General features: G+C 41.8%; 3 protein-coding genes and 1 pseudogene across 18 annotated transcripts; 2 read left to right on the forward strand and 2 right to left on the reverse strand.

Moving 5' to 3' along the window:
• The first annotated feature begins 84 nt into the window (after nucleotides 1-84).
• LOC6606100 (E3 ubiquitin-protein ligase Nedd-4) lies at nucleotides 85-15990 on the forward strand. Of its 16 annotated transcripts, none has more exons than XM_032718260.1 (20): nucleotides 85-397; nucleotides 793-1019; nucleotides 8432-8514; nucleotides 8585-8666; nucleotides 9121-9159; nucleotides 9230-9399; nucleotides 10386-10536; nucleotides 10598-10722; nucleotides 10961-11063; nucleotides 11852-12051; nucleotides 12219-12480; nucleotides 12559-12630; nucleotides 13117-13224; nucleotides 13376-13616; nucleotides 13675-13799; nucleotides 13863-14004; nucleotides 14063-14219; nucleotides 14279-14572; nucleotides 14638-15036; nucleotides 15111-15990. In XM_032718260.1, the coding sequence occupies exons 2-20, from the start codon at nucleotides 831-833 to the stop codon at nucleotides 15211-15213; spliced, it is 3045 nt and encodes a 1014-aa protein (XP_032574151.1). In that variant the 5' UTR covers nucleotides 85-397; nucleotides 793-830; the 3' UTR covers nucleotides 15214-15990. The 16 variants fall into 16 exon arrangements, with proteins under 16 accessions (XP_032574151.1, XP_032574153.1, XP_002030909.1 ...); XM_032718262.1 differs by having other exon boundaries at nucleotides 12258-12480; XM_002030873.2 differs by having other exon boundaries at nucleotides 10389-10536.
• On the reverse strand, nucleotides 15508-17331 carry LOC6606101 (annotated as a pseudogene).
• Nucleotides 17332-20336: 3005 nt separating this feature from the next.
• On the reverse strand, nucleotides 20337-21421 carry LOC6606102 (brachyurin). The gene is made up of 3 exons (XM_002030875.2): nucleotides 21138-21421; nucleotides 20817-21079; nucleotides 20337-20722 (listed from the first exon to the last, which is right to left on the reverse strand). Exons 1-3 carry the CDS (start codon nucleotides 21374-21376, stop codon nucleotides 20409-20411), a joined length of 816 nt encoding a protein of 271 aa, XP_002030911.2. The 5' UTR covers nucleotides 21377-21421; the 3' UTR covers nucleotides 20337-20408.
• Nucleotides 21422-22030: 609 nt separating this feature from the next.
• Nucleotides 22031-23186, forward strand: LOC6606103 (brachyurin). Its single transcript, XM_002030876.2, has one exon. The coding sequence runs from the start codon at nucleotides 22045-22047 to the stop codon at nucleotides 22855-22857; it is 813 nt and encodes a 270-aa protein (XP_002030912.1). The 5' UTR covers nucleotides 22031-22044; the 3' UTR covers nucleotides 22858-23186.
• Nucleotides 23187-23686: the final 500 nt, after the last annotated feature.

Raw genomic sequence — 23686 nt, forward strand, 5'->3', positions numbered from 1 at the left:
ATTTTAACAAGTGTATCCCTTAACTGTAAAGGTTTCTAGTTGCTGTGGTTTGTTCTCAGTGCGCGTACACGGTCACTCTGGCAGTTTTGTTCTCGATTTTGTCGCCGTTTTTTGTATTCCTCCCGTCCGGTGTTTAAATTTTATTTTACACTTCGCGTGCGACATATATACAGGCAGCTATAGCCGACCGATATCGGCGATTGAGGCATGTGCGCCGCCGAAGCGGTCAAAGTGATAATCGCTTGAATAGTGAGCAGTGTAGAATTTGCCGTGTGATAGAAGTACGTGATGATTTTCCGCAAATAGTGGATAAAGGCGAGCCCACACGCATACCAGCGCAAAATATATACATAAATCGGGCGAAAATATAGTGCCCCGTGTTTGTGCGTGTGTAAACGTAAGTGGAAAACTTGGGCGAAACTTTATGCTAACCATAAATGGTCTACAAAGACATGGCTTCGCGCTTGGCTAATTATCAAGAAATTGTTTGGCTTTTGTGCTCTATCACCCACACCTCAATCACACAACACACACACACACACACCAGCTCACACGCCTGCACGGGGGCAGGGCGGCAGACAGAGATGGCATCTATCACAAGTACCGTTGTGCACTTTGTTTGCCGTCTTTGTTGTCTGTTCGCTTTTCTTTCCTTCGCTTCTCCTCTCCCTTTCTCCTCTTGTTACCTTTTGGCAGCCTCCTCTTGTTCTTCTTCGTGTCATTTATCGCTTAATTTGCACTTCCGCTTTGCACTTACTCACCCGCTCTCTTTCCGCCATTCTTTCATTGCAGAAGCTTCTCTAAAAGAAACAAACAACAACAACACAACAATGTCGGCACGTTCCAGCGGCTTGGTGGCCGCGGCGGCCCTTTCCGTCCCCTCGTCTTCATCCTCGGCGGCCGGCGGCGACGTGCCACGCCCACCGCCCCGCCGGCGAGCGGCCTCTGTTGCGGGACAACAGCAAACCCGCCAGGAATTTGGAACCGGACACACTCCCCGCAGATCGTTGGCAGCAGTGGTAAGTTTACATAAGTGCAGGTGACGACGCACAGAGAGAGCTCTACCTTGAAGGATAACTTAGGCACTCTTCTAACATCTTAGGAATGTTGTAGGAGCACCTAAAGGTTGCAACCTTATTTCACCACCCATTCAAGTCTGATTGAAAATGAAAGCATTTTCGATAAAGTTAGCTGAGTTAACAAATTATATAACCGCGTATGTATCAAATTAAGGTATCATAACAGCAAATAGTGACCCTGGCACCTATATGTTTATCAATTTTGAATAGATAGTAAGGAATTACTTACTATGACATCTTATAAGATACTCTTATCAATTGTTTTGGTTTCGTTGCAAACTGACTAATCAATAAATGTATCTCATTTTAAAGGGCATACCGAAATGTTGTCTTATCAGAACTAAGTCAACCAATTCCTATAACCATTTATATGGAATTGCCCACAATGTATCCACCATTTTGTTGGTGTGAAGAATTGAAAAGTATTTATCATCGGGTGGTGCTGGGGGATTTGGTCGCCCTTATCAGTGCCTCCGCTGTATTTAGTGTTTCCATTTTTACGATGTTTTAACTACTAATCTAATCTGCAGCTTGCCAAACAGCTGAGTCGTGTAGATGGGCCATGTAGATTTTACTCCGCTCATGGTTGATAAAGTGGGATATATGGTGGGAAAAGTAGGGGATCTACAATTCCTTCTGATGACAAAAAGCATGAAAACTTTACTAACTGTTATCCAATATCTAGCTTATACGGTGTTAAGGCCGTTGCATTTCGTCAACCATTAAGTTAGATGTAGTTGTATGACTTCAATAAGTGTTAGCCTTTTATTATTTACCTTTATTTAGAAGAAGCAATAATACAGCACATAACATTTTATCGTTTAGTCATTGTTTACTTGAACCAATTACTGTATAATGTTAAAGTAGCCTTTTTGCGGATTTTTTAAAATCTAAACACATTTCTTGACTTGCACTTTTCAAAGAGCCGAAAAGTGCCAAGAAAAGTATTAGGTAGCCGCCAGAAAATAAACTGGCATCATTGTTGTTTGCTTAGTGTCTGGAATGGGCTATTCCATTGTTTTGCTCACTTGTATAAACAAATAATTCGCTCGCCATCTCAGGCCGAACGGAAACTGAACTAATTTATTTATCTTAATTTGCCAAAGATGCTAGCCACTTGAGCAGTCATCGGCACCTTCGAAGCTAATTTAATTTATCAACACAATTCTTGGCCGCCGCCTGTTGAATGTTGTGTACATACACTTTATGGTTTTCTGGCTGCACAGAGCGAAAAACATTGTTTTAACTTTTGATATGTTTAATGGTTGATAAAAATATTTTAATTTCAAAAGTTCTAACGGAATTTGTAGAATTATATTATTCATAGTTTCTAATCGTCTTATGAACAGACATTTTGTTTTGTGTTTCTATTACTTTCTTTTTTTAGTATCCCAGTTTTGGTTGTTTGCTCTGTTTGCTTTCACTCAATGAGCGATAATTTGACGGCACTTCAATTCTGTTTGTCGAGCTCATTGAAGCGTTGTCAGAAAGGCTCGAAATTCCTGTCCAAAAAGTGGGAGGTGCATGAATGAATGGCTTATCTTCATTAGTGTTTTTTTTTTTGCCGCAAAAGTTGTATGCCCCCGCTAATTGAGCTCTGTTATTTGGGTTATTTAATCCAATTTGCACGTCAGCCGGCAAGCGGTGACGTCGGCCAATCGACGCACTTGTACGACCACTCGACGTCACAATTGCCTTAGCGGATAGCCTTAATGGGCCGCTTATCAGTAACAGTTTTGGAATTACATTCATTGAATCCATTGCGTCAGCAACCGGAGCAGTCTAATGTCCATAATAAGTGATTATGCGCTATTTAGCTGAACATTATTCATGGAATTGGAGGGATTCCCAAAATACAGACTTCACACAGATACGCACTCACACATAAATGGTCTACTCACATCAACTCGCGGCGCAGTCGATCAGCTGTTTTTGTTTTGTTTTGCTTTAAGACACTTGTTCGATGGCAGCTGTCAAAAGTGGGAGTGAGAAAACGCGAGAGGGAGATAAAAAGAGTACAGGGCTAAGCTGTCAATTTAAAAAGCTTTTAGCCAACAGCTCGTAGCTGGGGCTTTAGTGTTGAAAAATGTGTTCAGTACTGTTTTGGTATTTATATTTTATGGTTGAGAACTTTCCTTTTTATGGGTAATTAATTGCACTTTTGTGACCATTTATTAAAATCATCTATGCATGGGTATTGCAATGTGAAGTTTTTATTTTGCTCTTTGATAAGTTAATATTGGAATTTTGGCCAGGGAAGCCGACCATGAGGTAAATAATTTCCTCCGTTCCTTCGGTCACACTAGAAGCGATGAAAGCTCCTCGTTGGGGCAGCCTTTTGGCCCGACCGCGCTGGTCACACTTTTCAGTGGAGATGCCTTCATTTTAGCTTAGAACGCGAAAGCGCCAAGTTCCGTGTTTTGCGCTGCGGCTGCCGACAAGTGTTGCTGTTGCTGTTCCGCTCGCACCCACGACCGCACACACACTCGCTGCGGGAGCGAGCGAGAGAGGCAGACATTTACGCAGAACATGTTTTCGCAATAGTGTTGGTGTGCCGTTTGTTATTGTTGTTATTGTTTCCATCGCTTAGGGCCGTTAATAAAAGATAAATAAGTGAATAATTGAATTATAAATATTGTAGAGTGTACCGCCACAGACACACACACACAAATCGCTGGATTATATAGATAAATTTATTGCACAGTACCCCTGAAATGTGTTAATTATATAAAAAAAAACAGTAAATAAGCGTACGTACCGTAAAGCAATAGTTCACGCTCGGCACAACCGAGAAATCTCGAAATCACATCAAATGCAGAAGCATTTCCCCATTTCTTTCGCATTTTTCACGAGGCCCTATTAGTCATACAGGGCAAAAAAAAAGTTGGAATGGGAACCTAATGCTGCCCTGCCCCCTTTTGGCCCAACCAACATTGCGTATACGAAATAAACATAATAAAAACAAAACGGCAATTGTTGTGGAACCTGTTCCCTTTTTGTCGCCGTATGCAGCTTGCAGCTTAGCAAAAATCAAAAAGCTCGTCGAGATACCAAAATAAATCTTGTGTGCGCCAAAACCGTGAAAACCAAGTAAAAAGAACGCAAAAAAGGCTGCAAGAATATGAAATTCCTTTTTGACCAACTCGTTTTGAGCAGTTAAAACCGACAAACGCGGCCAATATTCTGATGCTCTGAGTGTTTGTTTATTTTATAACCCTCGCAATTTATTGTCCAATTTAGTTTGAGAGGCGTGCACGAAAATTAACACAAACGCGAAACGTAAACAGCGGAAGAAAAATCGGCAGTGAATAAAGTCCAAATCGGAGGCAAAACTAAATCCAAATCCCAATCCAAATCACCATCAAAATAAAGTAAAAATGGCCGAGTCAACAACCACATCGCCATCGGTGACGAGCGAAGATGGCCAAATCCATGGCTACAATAACAGTGATGTAAGTAACTGGCGAGAGCAGCGCCTCTCTTCTCTCTCGTCACTACGTGAAAATGGTACATATGCAAATGCTCGAGCCTCTGTGTGAGTGTGCTCATTTTCTTCGACCGCTAATTGAGCCGCCTTTGATGTGCCTCACGTGCAGCCCGTCCCTACGCCAACCGCCCAGTAATCCTCTCTGCATTCTCCGCTAAATCTCTAGAGATTTTCCGGCTCAAGGCCTCCCCGGTTAATGAGATTTTTCGATAGATATTGGAAAATATCAAATGAGATCGGTCGGAACGCAAAGTGCAATTGTATATCTGCCTGTTTGTGTATAAATATTTAGATGACAATTTGCCCTTGAAATCCTGACACCCTCCTTCAATTAATACAAACAAAAACCATGTTTAATTTAATTGGTAAAATTTTATAATAAGGAAATAAAGTTCGAAATGATGGCTTACACAAAAATATATATGTATAATTAATTTTCGATGGTACTGAAATTCTGTAGAAATTAACTATTGACCATTGAAAATTGCTCAATTTTTATTGTTACTATTGACATTTTAACTAACTTAACGATAATAGAGGCCTATTTATCGTACTTACAGACGTCATAAACATACATATATAACCGTCACATTACAATAAATTATTTATAGCCCTAAATTTATTTGACATTTGTATATGGCTATGCCTTATAAAGCGAACACTTTTTCTATATTCTAGTTCTTTCTGGTTATGGCTTCTAAAAATAGATTTTTTAAGAACTTATCTTGTAAACTATCAATGTATCTTTCATCTAACCCAGATGCACGGCAGAATGTCAATTTGTGTAATGAATTTGCATTGACCTCTGGAAATGGTGGCAAGTGATGGGTGGCAACCAATCAATTAGGTTAATGGCAGCGACTACGCTTAAGGCCACATTCTTTTTTGGCCTGAAGAGTTTTCACTCTGCCCCATGTGCGCATTAAAACGTACGAGTAACAATTGATATTCGAGCTGGTTTAATTTCGCTGTTGACTGGTATTTATTATCTCCCATCAGCCTTGCGCTTAAGCCATCTGTTTGAACAGCAGATGGATTGACTTTTTTTCGGCCACCAAAACGCTTCCTCTCTTATTCGCTTTTGCTTATCAGCGCACAGCTGAATGATTATTCACATATATATTTTTATAATTCATTATTCATGCAGTGGGCACGGAAATAAAAGTGGATGAAAACTAAGGTGAATGTGAAATAGTTTGAGCAGGGCGGAACAGTGGCGATTGGACGGACTGGACTGATGGCAAGGAAACGGAGAAAGGGCAGTTGTGGTTGTATGTCACATGGTCGAGCGAATGGTAAAGTCAACGGCTTTCCAACTCCGATAATGAGCGTTTGGGGCTATGTGCGTATTGATAACCGATTTCGGACACGATTTTAGGCTCTTCATAGTCAAGAAAAATGAAACCGTATCAGTGGGATTCGTGATTAAAAAGTGCACACAAAGCACAGTCAAAACGAATAAGCAGGCGGATTTGGCTAAGGGTAACTATGGTTGTTTTAAAAATGTATGCTGTAATGCTACACAGATTTACATACCATTTATTGTTTAATAACCATTTAGACGCCAAATGCAATAAGTTTTTAGAATTACTTTTCAAAAGAGTCATTAAAAAATCGTTTTACTTTTATGACTCATAATTGTTTTTACTACCTCTAGCAATTATCAGTACTATAGATTTTTACAGCTGATATAGCAGTTTTAAAATTGACTTAAAATTATTTAATAATTCAATTTGTAAATCTGAAACGTGGTTTGATTGAGAGTGGTTCCACTGTAGGCCAGACAATTAAAGGAAGATGAAATGACAGTGCAGCGCAATGCGGATCATTACGTCGGACTTCCCTTTTAATTAACGCTTTTCCTGCCGAGCCCGCCCCTTTTGCAAAACCAACTGTCAATCCAGCGCCAAACAGGCTTAAACCGCAAGAACCGTTTTAAGCTAATTTCCCTCGGTCCCAGATTTTATGGCTAAAAATCAATTTAATGCCAGCTACGACGTGGCTTTGTCAGAGACTTTGAGCCAAGAAAGGGAACTGTAACAGCTGCACGGGCAGTGAAGGCGTGAGAAAGGATCCTGGAAGAACCATGGGGGATTACTCGACTCCAGGGTTATTGCCGAGGCAATAATCGAGTCGGGACAACGATGCATCTGGCATTTAATAATGCGCATTAGCTTATTTTGCTCATTAATATACTGTGTGTACTTAAGGACATTACCCCATTATTGTTTTATAGTTAGTGGCAAGAAGAGCACTTATAATTTATGAAACAATTTTGATCAAATCCGACGAAAAACTACGTTACCAAAATGCTAATTTAATAGTTTAAAGGAATGGATATGAATATACATTTTTTCCGTATTTTAAAGTAACTTGCAATTGCACTCAAAGCTTTTCTCTCTGTACATTTAATTATTGCACAAGTGGGAAAAGCCGCGGCTATTTTAAAGAGCTAGCCCCACGCGGTGAAAATCAATAGTACAAGTTCATGGAAAATGCGGAACTGTCAGCTCAAAAATACAAACACAACCCGTCACAGAAACGGAACAAAATAGTTCCTGAGAGCGTGTACGAAATGGCACATGTAATATAGGGTCTGGAAAAAAACACAGTCAGGGTCAGCGGGCGGCCAACAAGCCGCAACATGCGAGCCTCTGATATCTGATACAAGGGGGAGTCTCGGATATGGATATGGCGCCGTCTGGTCAGGCACCAAAGCGGGGCAGCGGGACACTCGGGTTTGCTCCTCACATTATAAACAATGTCGGCAAATTGAATATTTAATGGGAAAGCCTTTTAATGGATACAAGTGCTAGCTTTCAGCCGAGATGAGTGGATAAAATGGGTTATGTTTGACTCGGAAGAATGCACAACGTTTGCTGCTCCCCAATCCCGAATAGTGGGTGGTCACGGGGTAGAGGTGTTATGGTGCTATGTGATTAGATTCCAGCAGAAAAATGGGATTTCTAATCAGAAGAATATTAAAATAATCCACATATGACTTAAATTTAACAAAAATGTACTCTAAATATAATTAGTCCCAGTAGTCAGCAGTTTTGCAAACCTGAGACTGCTTTTGACATACACAACACGGTTCTCCCATTAAAGTGAACTACTACTAGAGCCACTATTTGTTTACAAAGCTTTAATAATCCTACAATTTAATTTATGACATGAAAAGCCACTAAGTTTTGAGGTCTGACATCAAACTCACGCCCAATTAACCCAATTCTGTGCTCTCAAGCCGCTCTAATATCGCCACAAAGTACATCTAGATGTGAAAATGTATTTTTGAGGGATGCCTAAAATTGTGTTTCGCATTTCAACGACAAATGCCAACTGCAAACGCAAACTGGGCCGCAACCGCAATTCTAGACCCGAGAGCCCCCGAGGTCCGCAGTGATTCACAACACGCAATTTAGCTCAAGTTTTTGGCCGCATTCTCTGCACTAGACAATTGCTTGATGACTCTCTTGAACTTCTACGCCCCTTTCTGGGGCGGTGCTCGTGTCAAGGTCGTGGGAATTATCTGGCCGCGAATGAAAAAACAATTATGAACGCGAATTTATAATGCATATCCTTCAGGGAACATTTATGAAGAACTTGTGCGCGCGGTCGCAATGCAAAAAAAAATGCATGTACTTTTACCCTGCCCAGCATACGCGGCGTATGCGTAATCGCGGACATTAAGCATACGCTGCGTGGGTCACCATGTGACCCAGCCAGCTCGTCTGTGCCATTCAATTCCTGGCCGCTGTTTTTCCCCAGCGATGCGTGCACAAGTGTCTCATTTGGGAGGCTACTATTTAATTTTTTTTTATACTAATTTTATGATTTTTTTTCTGTTATTTTTTCCCCTTTTCAGAACGACTCTGGGGACTCGTGTCACCTGCGAATCGTCGTACTCACCGGCCAATCGCTGGCCAAAAAGGATATATTCGGCGCCAGGTGAGTGAATCAGCTGCTAATTAAGCCGATTATATTGGAGATAACTGAATTGAATTGCTTTCATCCACAGCGACCCGTATGTCAGAATCGATTTGAACACAATCAACGGTGATATTAATATTGACTCTGTTTTGACGAAGACCAAAAAGAAGGTAAACATAAAACCCCTTAAAAAATTAAACAGTTCTATGTTGGGTGTCAAGGGCAATCGAAGAAGTTTGTCTTATCGATTATGCTTGGCGCTACTTGCCTCATTGCAAGGGAAGACTATTCGGCCCAGATTGTACTTTTATAAATTATCAGTGTCGTGTGGACTTTATGACTAACGCTTTGATATCTACTTTGCTGATCAAATAAAGGTGTTTATAGATTACAAGTTTTTAAGAGTAGTACGCCTTTTGAGATAATTCATTTGGAATTGAGTTTGGGGTTTACTTGACTAAGATTATACGAAATATGTATTGCGAACATCATGAAGATTGAGTCAGCCACCCTTAAGCTGTTTAAATTGTTATTAAGTATGCTTATGATTTATTAATAGATTTACCTTACTACCCCGCATCCATCGATAATTATTTTTGATTCATTTGATCTATTTCTCCACAGACACTGAATCCAACCTGGAATGAAGAGTTCATATTTAGAGTAAGTTTGCAGACATATCGCAGAAGAATTGTATCGCCTTTTAATTGACCATTGTTATTTTATTGACCAGGTTAAACCGTCTGAGCATAAGCTTGTGTTTCAAGTATTTGACGAGAATCGCCTGACACGCGACGACTTCCTGGGCATGGTGGAGCTGACCCTTGTGAATCTGCCTACCGAGCAGGAGGGTCGCACCATCGGAGAGCAAAGCTACACTCTGCGCCCGCGCAGGTCAGTAGGGTAGGTTTATATCATTTGCAGTTTGATTTTGTTTCTTTAATTTCAGTTGATTTACACACTACTACATAGCCATAAAATCTTGTTATGTATAAGAAACAACTAAGGCAGAATTGTTCATAGATTGGTGAAGAAGGCTATGATCTCGTCTAAGTCCCCAACCCGTAGAGATTCTGTTGTAGTGCTATAGAGTTTACGTGTTTTGCTTTTCGTCCGTACCTTGTTTATTGTTTATCACCATGCCCAAGTGCAGTCTTTAATTGCAATTATAATTTGCAAATGTATTCGTCGTAATCTTAGTAGAACACTCCTCTTACCCACTACTAGAATAGAATCACTTTTCAATCGAACATTAACTGCTTTTCACAACTTTAGACCACATGACAAAGCAGGAAAGTACTATACAAATGGAGCTTATTATGAAAACACTGCTTACTGGTGGAGGTTAAATGTACGTATGGTTGGAGCCTGTTTTCAATATCTCACTTATTACGGTGTCAATACATTTTATATATATTGGTAACAATTACCTATTGTGTACTTCTATTGTTAACTAACAATATCTCAATTTTTTATAAATATATGTTATTTGTATGCAATGCTCTTCCTATTTCCCCTAAATAATGTTTGTCATATAACTATTTTAACAAGTGACTCACTCACATTCAAGAAAGTATTCGATTAAAAATTTTGTTGATTAAGAGCTCCTACAAATGCCATTCTTATCATGTGTGTCGCCTTCCGAATTGACATTCATTAAAGTGAAAGCGGCTTTAAAGTTGTGAAACGCGACGTAATCCATAGTAACCCATATGTATCTGTGTATTCGCTGTTGAGTTTATTTTTAGTTTACGCTTAGTATGAAACTTATTGTTTTTAACTCGTGCGCGTCTGTGTGTCTGCCGTGTGGGCCTGGTGTTGGTGGCGGTGTCTGTGCACCTGTTTGGTTGCCTCATTAAAATTTATCTTCTCCCCTGCCCTTCGCCCAGCAGCGCCAAATCCCGCATCAAGGGCACCCTGCGCATCTACCATGCCTTTATCCGGGAGACGCGGGAGCAGAGCGAGCCATCTAGTGGCAATAGCGATGGCGAGTGGGAGCACGTGGAGGCCACCAATGCCGGTGAGACGTATGCCCAGCCGGTGAGTGTCCTTATTCCCTTTGAAATGCAAATAATAATCGTGTGGCATTCCCGCTTCGCAGCACCCATTTCCTACTGGTGGACACGATGCCCTACCCGCTGGATGGGAGGAACGCCAGGATGCCAACGGGCGCACGTACTATGTGAATCACACGGCGAGGACGACGCAATGGGAGAGACCTACTGTGTAAGTTGGGCGTGAAGATATGAGCTTAAATTAGAAAGACTGTTCCCTAAATTGCACTGATGAATACGAATTTTTATGAACATTTACAGCAACTTGTTCGCTTAATATTAAATTGTACCTAGGTGCATTAAATATAAAGAATAAGATAAATAAAAAAAAGGGCAAAAATGAGGAACAGCTTTTTACAATGTAAATAATTATTTATTTATAACCCTAAAAATTTATAATCCTTTCTCAGCTTAAGCAGCCACAGTAGCCAATCTACTGACGACCAGTTGGCCTCGGATTTCCAGAGGCGTTTCCACATCAGCGTGGACGACACGGAGTCAGGACGTTCGGCGGTAAGTGGAAAAGCTTGGATCTGTATACCTTAGGGGGCACGTTTAGGTTTAAGTTGGTTAACCACAGGCAAATTTGTAAGTTTTGATATATATATATATTTAATCAGAGACGTATAACTATTTATTATGCATGTGTGATGAGCAATTGATTTGATTGATTTTTTGCATGATATTTTAAACTTCCGCATCGAACACAAACCCATTACACAATGCACACACAAAACGCACTCGAACCGACTAACCCAATAACAAAACCACAAACCTCAGAGGCCAAGGAACGCTGCTCACATGGAGACTTTGGCCAGCGAGGAGAGCAGCGAGGATGAAGATGTGGCTGAATGTGGCGAGGAGATGGTGGATCTGCAGAATAATCAGGCCAATTGTCTGCACTGCGGCGAGCTGCATGACAATGACGAAGCAGAGGAGTATGTTGACGGGGAGGAGGATAATGGAGAGCTGCAGCCTCCAACACCTGATCCAGATCAGCCGTCAGCCACATCCCGAAGCGCGCAAACTTGTGATATACTCGATAGGAACTTGTACTTGAAACGCATATTCGTAATGATAAAATTTTTTACTGCAGATTAAGTGTATTGCTAGTTTTGAGATAAGATGTTAGTAGTATGACATCAATATTGGGAGCCAGTTTATAGCTTTCTAATCGTAAGATGCCCACTGCCGTTGATCGTTGTGTCTTTGTCTTCACTGGGTTGATTGAAACCCCACTTAGAATTGTAGATGTGTAGTCGTCTAGTGCCCATCATTAACAATCCCCTGTATATACGTAGGACTCCATCAGTCACAATAGTATAGAGGACAATAACAATGCTGCTGGCTTAGCAAATACTCCAACAACAGCAGCCACCTCATCGGCAATGATCTCACCATCCAACACCCCAACAAACAACAATGGAATTCCCGCACACATTGCCATGCAAAATCGCGCAGAGGAAGATCAAGATCAAGATCCAACAGTGGACCATACCAGGTTAATATCATCCGCCATGCGCTAGCAGCACCCATCCAATAGATCCCCCAGCCTTTTGTCGGTATCTTGTCCGTAACCGAATAATCCTCCCAATCCCCAAGGCTCCTTCACTTTCGCAGCCAGCTTCCTAACCGCCTTACGTTGTGCTCTATCTTTCATGACCTCAGTTTTGTTTACAATTCCCTGCGACATCCTGTCGCCCATAGGCAGCCCGAAATCTCAGCGACCAGTTTGCAGAACGACCTGCGGCCGGTGCGGGAGGCTCCCGGTGTGCCGGATATAGCCATAACCAACCTGTTGACGCGACGGGCCGCGGGCAATATGGCCGGCGGTGCGGGATGGCAGCAACAACGCCGGCGACAGCAGATGCAACTGCATATCCAGCAGCATCAGCAGCGGCAACAGCAACAACAGCAGAATAGAATATTGGTTAGCAAGTCTTAAGCACACACTCATCTCACTATTATATATGAAACAAACCACCCAAATCACTCATTTCACTTGTAGCTTGATGTGGATCATCGTCAGCAGGAGCCGCAACATCGGGGTCAGAGACACCAGCAGCAACATCGGTCATCGGTCAGCACATTCCCATCCGCACTCGTATCCTTGCACTTGTAGACTTAAACCTTCGTTGTCTTTTCTCGTTCGTTCATTTCTGTTGGAGAATCTGAACTATTTGTTTGTTTTAGGGCATGGGGGATTTCAGCGGGGGGAGCGGTAAGCAACACAAAGACCATTCCGACTGCTCCCCAACATCTGTGTGTCTATGTTGCATGTAAACCCAAGTATATCATGGTACTTACCCTCATAATGCTTTAAACTGCACCTTTTCAGTAATCGTAGTTTCCGCTAAGTTATTCGATTAGTTATAATATTTTGTATGTTTGCATTTGTGGCTTGATTTGTGTTTTTATATAATTTTCAATTTGAGAACATGTTTTTAATTTCATCGATACATCTTTTCTGTTTCTTCCAAAACCAACAAACAAAAATACCTTACGCAATGCAATGCATCCATATGTATACATTTATGAATAAAATAATCGATCGACAAATGATTAGAATGAAGACACCGATCACACAGACAGCCACAATCCCTCTGACATCTCAGCTCCGTCCACACGACGCAATTCCGAGGAAGACAACGCGGCTGTGCCTCCCATGGAACAAGTAATGTCGATTTCCCTCTTTATTCCTATCCTAAAAGCACACGAAAAATGTAAAGACATCTTCAGATAATGTATCTGCATGTGCCAAGGATAATCTAAAGAAAGAGTTTGAAGTGAAGCGGCTAATGTTCTATGGCAATCTTTTATTGCAGAGGAGTACTGGTGGTGAAGAGGAACCTTTGCCACCGCGCTGGTCGATGCAGGTAGCCCCCAACGGAAGGACATTCTTCATTGATCATGCGTCCCGGAGGACCACTTGGATAGACCCGCGCAACGGACGGGCCAGCCCTATGCCAAATCAAACTCGTCGCGTCGAGGACGACCTGGGTCCCTTACCAGAGGGCTGGGAGGAGCGGGTACACACCGACGGACGCGTATTCTATATAGATCATAGTAAGTCGTTCATATTTTATTACTTTCTACAAATAAATTAACTAAACTCTGCTTGCAGACACGCGAACCACGCAGTGGGAGGATCCTCGCTTGTCCAATCCAAATATTGCCGGTCAGGCTGTGCCCTATTCTCGAGATTACAAGCAGAAATACGAGTATTTCAAGAGTCACATTAGAAAGCCTGTAAGTAGAGACAGAAGAAGTCTGGTGATTAAATTAAATTATTCCCTTTTATATTCTTTTCAGACAAATGTACCAAATAAATTTGAAATACGTATTCGTCGTACGTCGATACTGGAGGATTCATACAGAATTATTAGTTCGGTAACGAAGACCGATTTACTAAAGACTAAATTATGGGTAGAGTTTGAAGGAGAAACTGGCTTAGGTAAGTAAATTAAACTATTATTGTTGGATTGCAATTAAAATCATGTTTTTGATTGCAGATTATGGCGGCCTCGCAAGGGAATGGTTCTATTTATTATCAAAAGAAATGTTCAATCCGTACTACGGGCTATTCGAGTACTCGGCCATGGACAACTACACGCTCCAGATAAACAATGGCAGTGGTTTGTGCAACGAGGAGCATTTAAGTTACTTTAAGTAAGTATTTTTAAGAGTGAAAGTAAATCCTTTTGTTAACTGTTTTAAAAACATCGTAGATTCATTGGCCGTATTGCGGGCATGGCTGTGTATCACGGAAAGCTGCTAGATGCCTTTTTCATTCGTCCATTCTACAAGATGATGCTGCAGAAGCCTATTGACCTAAAGGACATGGAGTCTGTGGACACGGAGTACTACAACTCGCTGATGTGGATTAAGGAGAACGATCCACGCATCCTGGAACTGACTTTCTGCCTGGATGAAGACGTTTTTGGGCAAAAGAGTCAGCACGAACTAAAGCCCGGCGGCGCCAACATAGACGTGACTAACGAAAACAAGGATGAATACATTAAGTAAGTGTCATCAATAATAAGATTAGTTTTAATGTCTAAAACAATTGCAATTTCTTCCCTTATAGATTGGTTATCGAATGGCGGTTTGTGGCACGTGTCAAGGAGCAGATGTCGTCTTTCCTTGATGGTTTTGGATCGATAATTCCGCTGAATCTTATTAAGATTTTCGACGAAAACGAACTGGAGCTACTTATGTGTGGCATACAGAACATCGATGTGAAGGATTGGCGCGAGAATACTCTGTACAAGGGCGACTACCACATGAATCATATAATTATCCAGTGGTTCTGGAGGGCTGTACTTTCCTTCTCCAACGAGATGCGTTCTCGCCTGCTGCAATTTGTTACGGGCACTTCACGCGTGCCCATGAACGGTTTCAAGGAGCTTTACGGCTCAAATGGCCCCCAGATGTTTACTATCGAAAAGTGGGGCACTCCTAATAACTTTCCAAGGGCACATACCTGGTGAGTTTCGGGTCAACTTGCGAAAAACCCAATTTAGGCTTTTCAAACTTTATGCTAACAATATTCCTCTACAGTTTCAATCGCCTGGACCTGCCACCCTATGAAGGCTACCTGCAACTGAAGGACAAACTAATCAAGGCCATCGAGGGCAGCCAAGGATTCGCTGGAGTTGATTAATAACACCGGCAACGGGAGTGCAAGCGAATGGCTTTGGCTGGAGGTGCAGCAACAGTTTCTGCAGCGACAGGAGGAGGAGCAGTTACAACGATTCCACACATCACAAGAACCGCAAGATCAACAACAACAACGACTTGAAGAGCAGCAACAGCGAAATCAGCGGCACAACCGCAACCTCATTGCATTCACTTGGAATAGCACCGCCAGCAGATCGTGTACTTATTTGTTCGTTTGCTTTTGTATTATAATCATTTTTGCTAGTTTAGTGTTATTTCGTATGTATTTTAACTAGGCGCCAAAACTCACACACAACACATACACCTTATAAAAGCAGAGAAAGAAGGATCCCAATAAAGCTGCGCATGGTGAACAACACGAACCTAACAAACGAGTCCAAATTATATATAAATATATTTATTACATTGCCGACAATTGTAAAAAGTTCAGAACGTTTTACAAACTAAGAGAGAAGAATCCAAACTAACTATTAAATCTATAGAGTCAAAAGTATATCTTGTATGTATATGCAGAGAAAACTTTTTATAATTGTTATTTTTATGCGCTATTCCTCTATACGTGCCCACAGCAAAAAACTAAAGGCGAAAAAAATTAAAATAAAATAAAAAAGTTAATATTTGTAATCTGATGAATGCATATTTTTAAACAAATTAAATTTTCTATTCTGTATAACTGTATGTGTATTCGTAATAATGATAATGTTAGTTCGTAAAAATCGCTCTTTACTATTAAATAAAAAGACAACATAATATATATATATATATAAAGTCTAAAAACATAAACCTTAAAAAATACAATCAATGTATATTGTATAAATGTTAATTATATACAGACACATTCCAAATGTTTTTGCAAAAGAGTAACTTTGCTATAGGAGGCCTATATGATAATATGATTATTGACCGATCGGAAGTCTATCAAAATTAAATTTTAAATTCAAATTATGGTGTAGAAAGCAAGGACTGGAACTTCTGCTATGAAGCCAGGAGCCACACAAAGAAAATGAATACCAATAAAAATGGTTAACGTTAAGTAATTCAGATCTAGTTGTTTTTAAATTACTGCAAAAAGAGTCTATAAGCTTGGTTTAAATTTGCTTTAAAAAAAAAAGTGGTATTTGTAAACACAACTACCAGCTAATCGCAATTTACCAAATATTGCATAAGACCTTTAAATAAGCCAACAACGCAAGATTTATATGTTCGCCGTTACACCTATTTTAATAATGCAAAAATCAGAAACTTAAATTTAGATGCCGGTGTGCTCCTTGATCCAGTCCAGATAGCTGGTGACGCGGGTGAAGACGGCGGGGTAGCCCTTCTCGCAGCCAGCAGAGGATCCGAAAGAGGTAAGACCGACTTGGACCTTGTCGGAGGCCAGGACCAGAGGACCACCGGAGTCGCCGTTGCAGGTAGACACGCTAGCAGGAGTGGAGACACAGATGTTGGAGTCACGGATGGTGGAGTAGTAGGTGTGCTTGCACTCGCTGTTGGAAATAACCTTCATGTGGGCGTACTGGAGGTGGGCGGCGACGGCGCTGGAAGAGTCGGAAGTGCGGCCCCATCCGGAGGCGATAACCTCATCACCATCATAGGAGGCGTAGTGGGACTCGTGCTTGGGCAGCTGAACGTTATGAATGGCGCTGCTGTAGTCCACGTGAGGAATGCGGATCAAGGAGATGTCGTTCCTAAGGGTACGGATGTTCCAGTCGGCGTGCAGGATGATGTCGTTCTTGGTAACATGGTGCTTGACCTTGGGGCTGGAGCGAACGGTGCTGCCCAGTTAAACCTCGACGGAGTCAACGCTGAACGGAAGGGTTAACTATTAGTAAGGATGTACACACATATGTAAAAGTCATTAGCAGCTTACCCGTCAGTGCAGTGAGCGGCAGTCAGAACCCAATCGTGTCCGATGAGGGAGCCACCGCACCAAGCCGAGGAGGAGCCGATCTTCAGGGAGAGTCCACCTGGTAGGGGAACTGGTCGGTGCGGGCATCCTCGCCGTGGGTGATGCGACCACCGGGTCCGTCCAGGGAGCGAAGGGCCGATCCGGAAGCGTAGGCCAAGGCCAAAGCGAAGACAATGAGAACTTTCATGTTGGGGGTATCTATGGAAAGTATGCCCCACTCGGACTCATCCCTCTGCTTTTATACCCGAGATTGGCCAATCAAGTGACGTCTCCAACATTCTATCACTATCTGATCTTAGGGCACCTGCTCAAGTGGCATAGTCTCCTTGTCTATCAAAGTACGCTGTTCAAGCGATATGGGAGCTGATCTGCGTTTCGCATCGCTCGTGGCTGTTGAAACGACTCCGATATGGGGCCATGAATCGTCAAAATTGGCTGCAGCTCGAAGATAGTATAACAGGAAAACAATTGGAAAAATTGGGGATTTTTTCAGAAGAATCCATTGGCAAAAAAACAAAAGATAAGCCTTCTTGAGATCTATTAGTGTTAATACAATATAAAATAAAAGGAAAGCAGTTACGATAGTGATATCTTATGATCATTGTGGACGGTAGTCCACGTAGTGACGAAACAAGCCAAGCTTCGAAAGCAAATATTTTTAATATTGGGTCTGGTATGGGTTAACATCAACAAGAACATATTGGCATATACTTGTTAAAAATACGCCTCTATGCTAATAACCAGTGCTCCGTTCAAAAATATTACCAAACTTGAGTTCTATCTTTTTTGAAATTACTCTGTCCATTTAAATGTTGGAACTAAGAACTTAATTATCCTCTAATTAATCCTCTAGCCAGCAAAAAATTCGTAACGGTCGCATTTCGATATACAAAAGTTCTGATTCCAACTTCGTGACGAATAATGATTTAACACTCAACTAAGAAAGACAATACTTATGCAATAGTAAATTCCCGAGTGGAAAAAAAATTTTTAATAAAATTAAGATATTGTTTTTTTTATTATTTGACCTATTTTACCGATTCGCTTTTATTTTTAAGTTCCACCAAAAAATATGCTACACCACACGCAAGCCTTTCTTATCATAGGCAAAAGAGCACCGCTGTTATCTTTTGCAGTCTATGAAGCGAACTGCGTCATATTCTGAAGTGCTCTTCGCGGTACGCCCACCCCACAGTGGTTCCCACTTAGCACAAAATGTTCTTATTTTTGTAGGAAAATTATATGAAAAAATCAGCCGGATCAGAACACTATATCATGTAGCTGTCATATGAACGATCAGTTTGAAATTAAGTGTTAGTATGGAAAACATTTTTGTTTTCAATTATTTTGCAACGAAAACTTGGATTTCTACATAAGAAATTAGTATACATATCAAGGCGAGCTTAGCGAAAATTGTATGCTATTCTGCTGCTATAGGAACAATCAGTCGAAAATCGTGATTTTGTTTGAAAAATCATTTTGTTGCAAACAATATTGGATAACATTTTTTCATTCATTTAATAACAACCACAAAATAATTTTTTAGGTTATATACATTAATATACTTATATTTTAATTATCAAAATTCAAAAAATATATATTACATTTATATGTGCATATGTACAAGGTGAAACAATACATAATTTAAAAGGATTGCTCAAGTAAATCAATGGCTGATTTTAAAAGCTTCTACTTTGGTTTGCATGGAAGTTTTCTTTGACCAGTGCACTGGTGGGGGAAACAACAGAATTTCTCTCGTACACTTAATGAGTTCAATTCGGGTGTTTGAATCCAACTGACTCGCTAGTGCGAGGTCTTCGCCTTTTTGGCACTTTACCACTTTACCACTTTAGCTAAACATTTATTATTATTATTAAGTGGTTTTGTATGTGTACTGCGACCCAGTCAGATCTATTGTACTACCCCTTCATGACTCAAAGATCCCCCTGAAGTCCAATGCACTGTATAAATGCCAGAATTTTATTGGGGTTCAGGGCTGCAATTGTTTCCCGTGGGACTACATAAATACCCAGGAGTCTGTTCCTCGTGATGGAAAGCGCCATGCAGTCACATATAATAGGTGCAGAGCTCTCCTCCTCCATGCAGCAGAAGCGACAGAGTTCACTGTCTGCAATGCCAATCCTATGCAAATGACTGCGAAGTCGGCAGTGCCCCGTAAGAAGGCCAGTTTAAATGCGCACGGGATTTTTCCCGTGTGTCATTAAGGTCTTGAACCTTTTATGGTTATATTCACGGAGGAGAGTCTTAGATTGCCTAAGTCCTCGTAGGTGTTCCCAGAGGGGCAGACGTTTTTCTTTCTCTATTGACTTTAGTAAGTGACTTTAGGGATCCGTCTGTATACCACTTTATTGTTGTTTGTGGTTTCATAGAGTGTACTAACCCCAGGGATGTCCAACTATTTTTAATACTGAGATGAGTGCTGAAGTTCTGAGCGAACCTATGCTCAGCTGGCATCTCATCCCTGGGTTGCATTAGCAACGGGATAGCCCTTTTTAGGCTTTCAGCATCCTTACTTGTGGGGTTGCAGTCATTTCCTGTTCCCTCAATTCTTATTAGGGAGACTTACCGTTTCATTTCAATGACGATATGAAGCGACGTCACCTCCATTAGTACTTCTACTAGGGCTGCAGTGGGACAGGTACGCATTGCTCCTGTAATGCATACGCAGACCATTCTTTGCAGCTTATGGAGTTTCACCTTAGTGGTGCTAAGGCGTGCTCTATCACCCCAGCCTATTGCCCTATAGGCTTGTATGGGTCTGACTACCATGAGGTACAGCCATCTTATTATGCGTGGTTAGGTTCCCCACGACTTACCAGCAATTTTTCTACACGTGAAAAGTGCTCTGATGCACTTATCAATTGTTTTATCGACATGAGTTTTGAAGCTAAGTTTGGAGTCAAGGGTTATCCCAAGATACTTAACTTCTTCTGGCCTCTATGTGACAATCTGACAGGGTTATTGCCTTCATTCTCTGTAGCTTGTACCTATTTGTGAAATAGGAATAGGAATTAGGAGAGGATTTTTTCTGAAAATCCCGTTACATATCTAGCAAAAACCGATTTGCCACTTAGAAGTTTGGACTTTTTAGAGACAGTTGGCAAATACTTTTTTCATTTTTGGCCTATGGGGGGAACCACTGTGAACCCCTTCGTAAGAAAACCAATAGTCGCAACTAAAATGCTCAACATTTAATTTAATTGCAGTGCCCAGCACTATTTGACCAGCCATCGAGGGCCCCTCCACTCCTACGGATAGAGAACTCCGCTCACCTCGCCTATCCAGTTCAAATAGGCGGTGACGCGTGTGAAAACCGATGGATATCCCTTGGTGCAGCCCGACTTTTTGCCATAGGAAGTGACACCGATCAGAATGTCCGTGTTTTGCACAGGATCGCTGTAGACCAAAGGTCCTCCAGAGTCTCCGGTACAGGTGGATTTCCCTCCAGTGGTGTCCATGCAGATGTTAGTAGGTTTTATGTTAGCGTAGGAGTATTCACAGTCCTCATTGGATTCCACAAAGCGGTAAACATAGCGCAGGGTATCCGATATTGCAGTGGATTCTGTGCGTGGAGTTGAGAAAAAATAAAATTGGTATAAATTATGGTCTGTTATTTAGCATTCATTCCAAGTCAAAAAATTGAAGTCAGTTCTTACCGTCATTCATGCGGCCCCAACCGGAAGCGATTGCCGGAACATAGTCGTAGCTGTTCCGGCTCGATGAGATTCCTGGCAACCGGATGGGTCGTATGGAATCACAGAGCAGGGCATCCACTGGCAATCGTACAAGGGCAATGTCGTTTTCCAAGCTTTGGAAATTCCAGTCAGGGTGCAGATGCACTTCGGGATTACTCGATCGAATAAGCTGCCGAGGGGCAAGTCGCAGCACTCCCCCCAGGTAGTATGTGATAGCCACTGCCCTGAATTGATAAGGTTATCAGTTTAGTATATTAACTAAATGCTTCACTGAATACTCACTTTTCAACGCAATGTGCAGCCGTTAGCAGATATCGGTCGGAGATCAAACTAGCGCCACACCAGCAATACATGTCGTTGGGCTCCTCGATGCTCAGACCCACTTGATGGGGAAACTGATTGGCGCGGGCCAACTCCCCGCCAGCGATTCGGCCGCCGATCCCATGACCCATATCCAGGCAAGAGATCGACCTTCCCTGTACCAAGATAAGCAGGAAAACTGAAATCGTACTGAATTGCATGCTTTTCAGTGTCAACTATTCGCACCACTGACGCAGTCCATCCACCTGAATGAGGATTTATGTCCCCTCAATTGGTTAATCTATAAGAAGTAATGCCTGATTATGCATTATCATTTCGGACTCATCTGAACGCCACTTGATTACCGAAATAATTTAAAGTACATATGTTTTCATTAATCACGGGTTCCCGATAGCAGCATTTATTCAAAGAACTGTGTTCCGAATAGTCGAAACACCTGAACGTCTTTTTAAAGAGGTAATTACTCTTAACTTAAAATGAAAGCTTGTTTTAACGGACCGGCAATTAAAAGTATGTTACATATTCTTTGCTAACTTAAAAATGGGTGCTGCATTTACAGGAGATAACGATATCAGTGAACACCCATCAATCGCATATTGTAAGTACTGATATCAAAGCAACTAAGAACTGGGAATTAGTAAGTAATTACCATCTCACGTGCCGCAGGTTTTTAAATTGCAGTTGATTCATTGGGTGGATCCCAAGTCAAGTGAAATGTTTTTTGTGTGATCATGGTATAATAATCCAACTGGTCTAGGGTGCTCGAAGTTTAAGAGGTCCTTATCATGAGATAACAAGCTGCAGGCTTAACCCGTTCCTATATAACCACGAAGCAGTCTCGCTGCCTCAGTTATTTTGAACCTAGAAAATGATGAAGCTTTTGGTCTGTGCCCTGCTGGTAGGATCCTGCACGGCTGTCCCCCTCCTTACCGATGTGGAGCCCTATATTACCAATGGAGAACCGGCGGAGGTGGGTCAGTTTCCCTACCAGGCCGGTCTGAACATCTCCTTCGGAAACTGGAGCACTTGGTGCGGCGGTAGCTTGATCTCACACTACTGGATAATCACAGCAGCACACTGCATGGATGGGGCGGAGTCCGTAACGGTCTATTTGGGGGCCATAAACATTGGTGATGAGTCCGAGGAGGGTCAGGAGAGGATCTTCGTGGAGAAGTCGGGCATTATAGTGCACTCGAACTATATGGCTAGCTCGGTGGTCAACGACATCTCGCTTATTCGATTGCCCGCATTTGTGGGTTTCACTGATCGCATCCGGGCCGCCACTTTGCCCCGTCGCTTGAACGGCCAGTTTCCCACGTACGAGTCCGTCCGGGCCTTCGCCTCCGGCTGGGGACGTAAAAGCGATGCCTCCGACTCGGTCTCCCCCGTGCTGAGATACGTAGAGATGCCTATCATGCCTTACTCTGTGTGCCGGATGTACTGGAGTGGAGCTGTGTCGGAGAAGATGATCTGCATGAGCACCACCAGCGGCAAATCCACCTGTCATGGTGACTCTGGCGGTCCGCTGGTCTACAAGCAGGGCAACTCCAGCTACCTGATCGGATCCACCTCGTTTGGAACCTCTATGGGATGTCAAGTGGGATTTCCGGCCGTGTTCACCCGCATCAGCAGCTACTTGGACTGGATCCTCAACCACATCATCGCCCATACTAAAGAATAAGCTACTACTAAATTGTTCTTCGTAAGAGAGATCCACTCGCAATGATTTAAATCAACTAGATAATTAAAGTATATAATGACTCCATTAAAATGCTTTTAAATTACAAATTCTCTCTTGCAAAGGATAATCCTATATTTTTTTAAGTATAATAATAGTTAAGATATTAATGTATTATCCCAGCAGGTTTTAAGTTATTTGCTAACGAAACAAATGAGAATCAATTTAGTTAAGATTTCAAGATAATTAATATTTGGACCGTTTTCAAGAATATAAAGTTTCGCTCAGAAACTTGAACCCCAAGCTCCGCAATAAAAACACTTATCATTTAATTTTCCTGATTTTTTTGTTGTTTATTTTTTGCATTTTTATAGTTTTTTGTTTAGAATTTTTGCGGGGTTTTGAAGATTTTTATTCGTGCCCTCGTGGGGGCGTGCAAGTGACGAGTGAGTCCATATTCGAACGCACAACCAAACAATCCCAATGAAACCCGACACTTGCCCGCCACCCGAGCGGCGGGTTTTCCATTTGCTTTCCAAGTATGTACAAAAACTTAAGTTAGAAGGGACGAGGGGTGGGGATGGGCGTGGGCGTGGGTGGGGGGTGTGATAAAAGGGGCCAAGAATAAGTATATAAAGGGAAATCCAAATCTTAGATGCAAATTGCGCATTCTTTCGATCGATTATAAAAACGGGTTTCTCGGGTTCCCAACTTAAAGAATACGTTTGTCGACTGTGTGGGATGGATGGTGTGTGTATGGATGTGTGGTGTGTTTAGAGCTATATATGCTTGCAGCTTAATGCAGTAGTAGAGAAATCGAATACGAATATAC

This window comes from Drosophila sechellia, chromosome 3L (genome assembly GCF_004382195.2).
Source record: "Drosophila sechellia strain sech25 chromosome 3L, ASM438219v1, whole genome shotgun sequence".
NCBI classification, from domain to species: domain Eukaryota; kingdom Metazoa; phylum Arthropoda; class Insecta; order Diptera; family Drosophilidae; genus Drosophila; species Drosophila sechellia.

Coding starts and splice junctions, on each gene's coding strand:
- LOC6606100 (XM_032718260.1), top strand. CDS start 831: ATGTCGGCACGTTCCAGCGGCTTGGTGGCCGCGGCGGCCCTTTCCGTC. Junction 1,020..8,431: donor GCAGATCGTTGGCAGCAGTG/GTAAGTTTACAT, acceptor TCCCCTTTTCAG/AACGACTCTGGGGACTCGTG. Junction 12,052..12,218: donor CCAACAGTGGACCATACCAG/GTTAATATCATC, acceptor TCATGACCTCAG/TTTTGTTTACAATTCCCTGC.
- LOC6606102 (XM_002030875.2), bottom strand. CDS start 21,376: ATGCAATTCAGTACGATTTCAGTTTTCCTGCTTATCTTGGTACAGGGA. Junction 21,080..21,137: donor GCTGCACATTGCGTTGAAAA/GTGAGTATTCAG, acceptor TTATCAATTCAG/GGCAGTGGCTATCACATACT. Junction 20,723..20,816: donor TTGGGGCCGCATGAATGACG/GTAAGAACTGAC, acceptor CTCCACGCACAG/AATCCACTGCAATATCGGAT.
- LOC6606103 (XM_002030876.2), top strand. CDS start 22,045: ATGATGAAGCTTTTGGTCTGTGCCCTGCTGGTAGGATCCTGCACGGCT.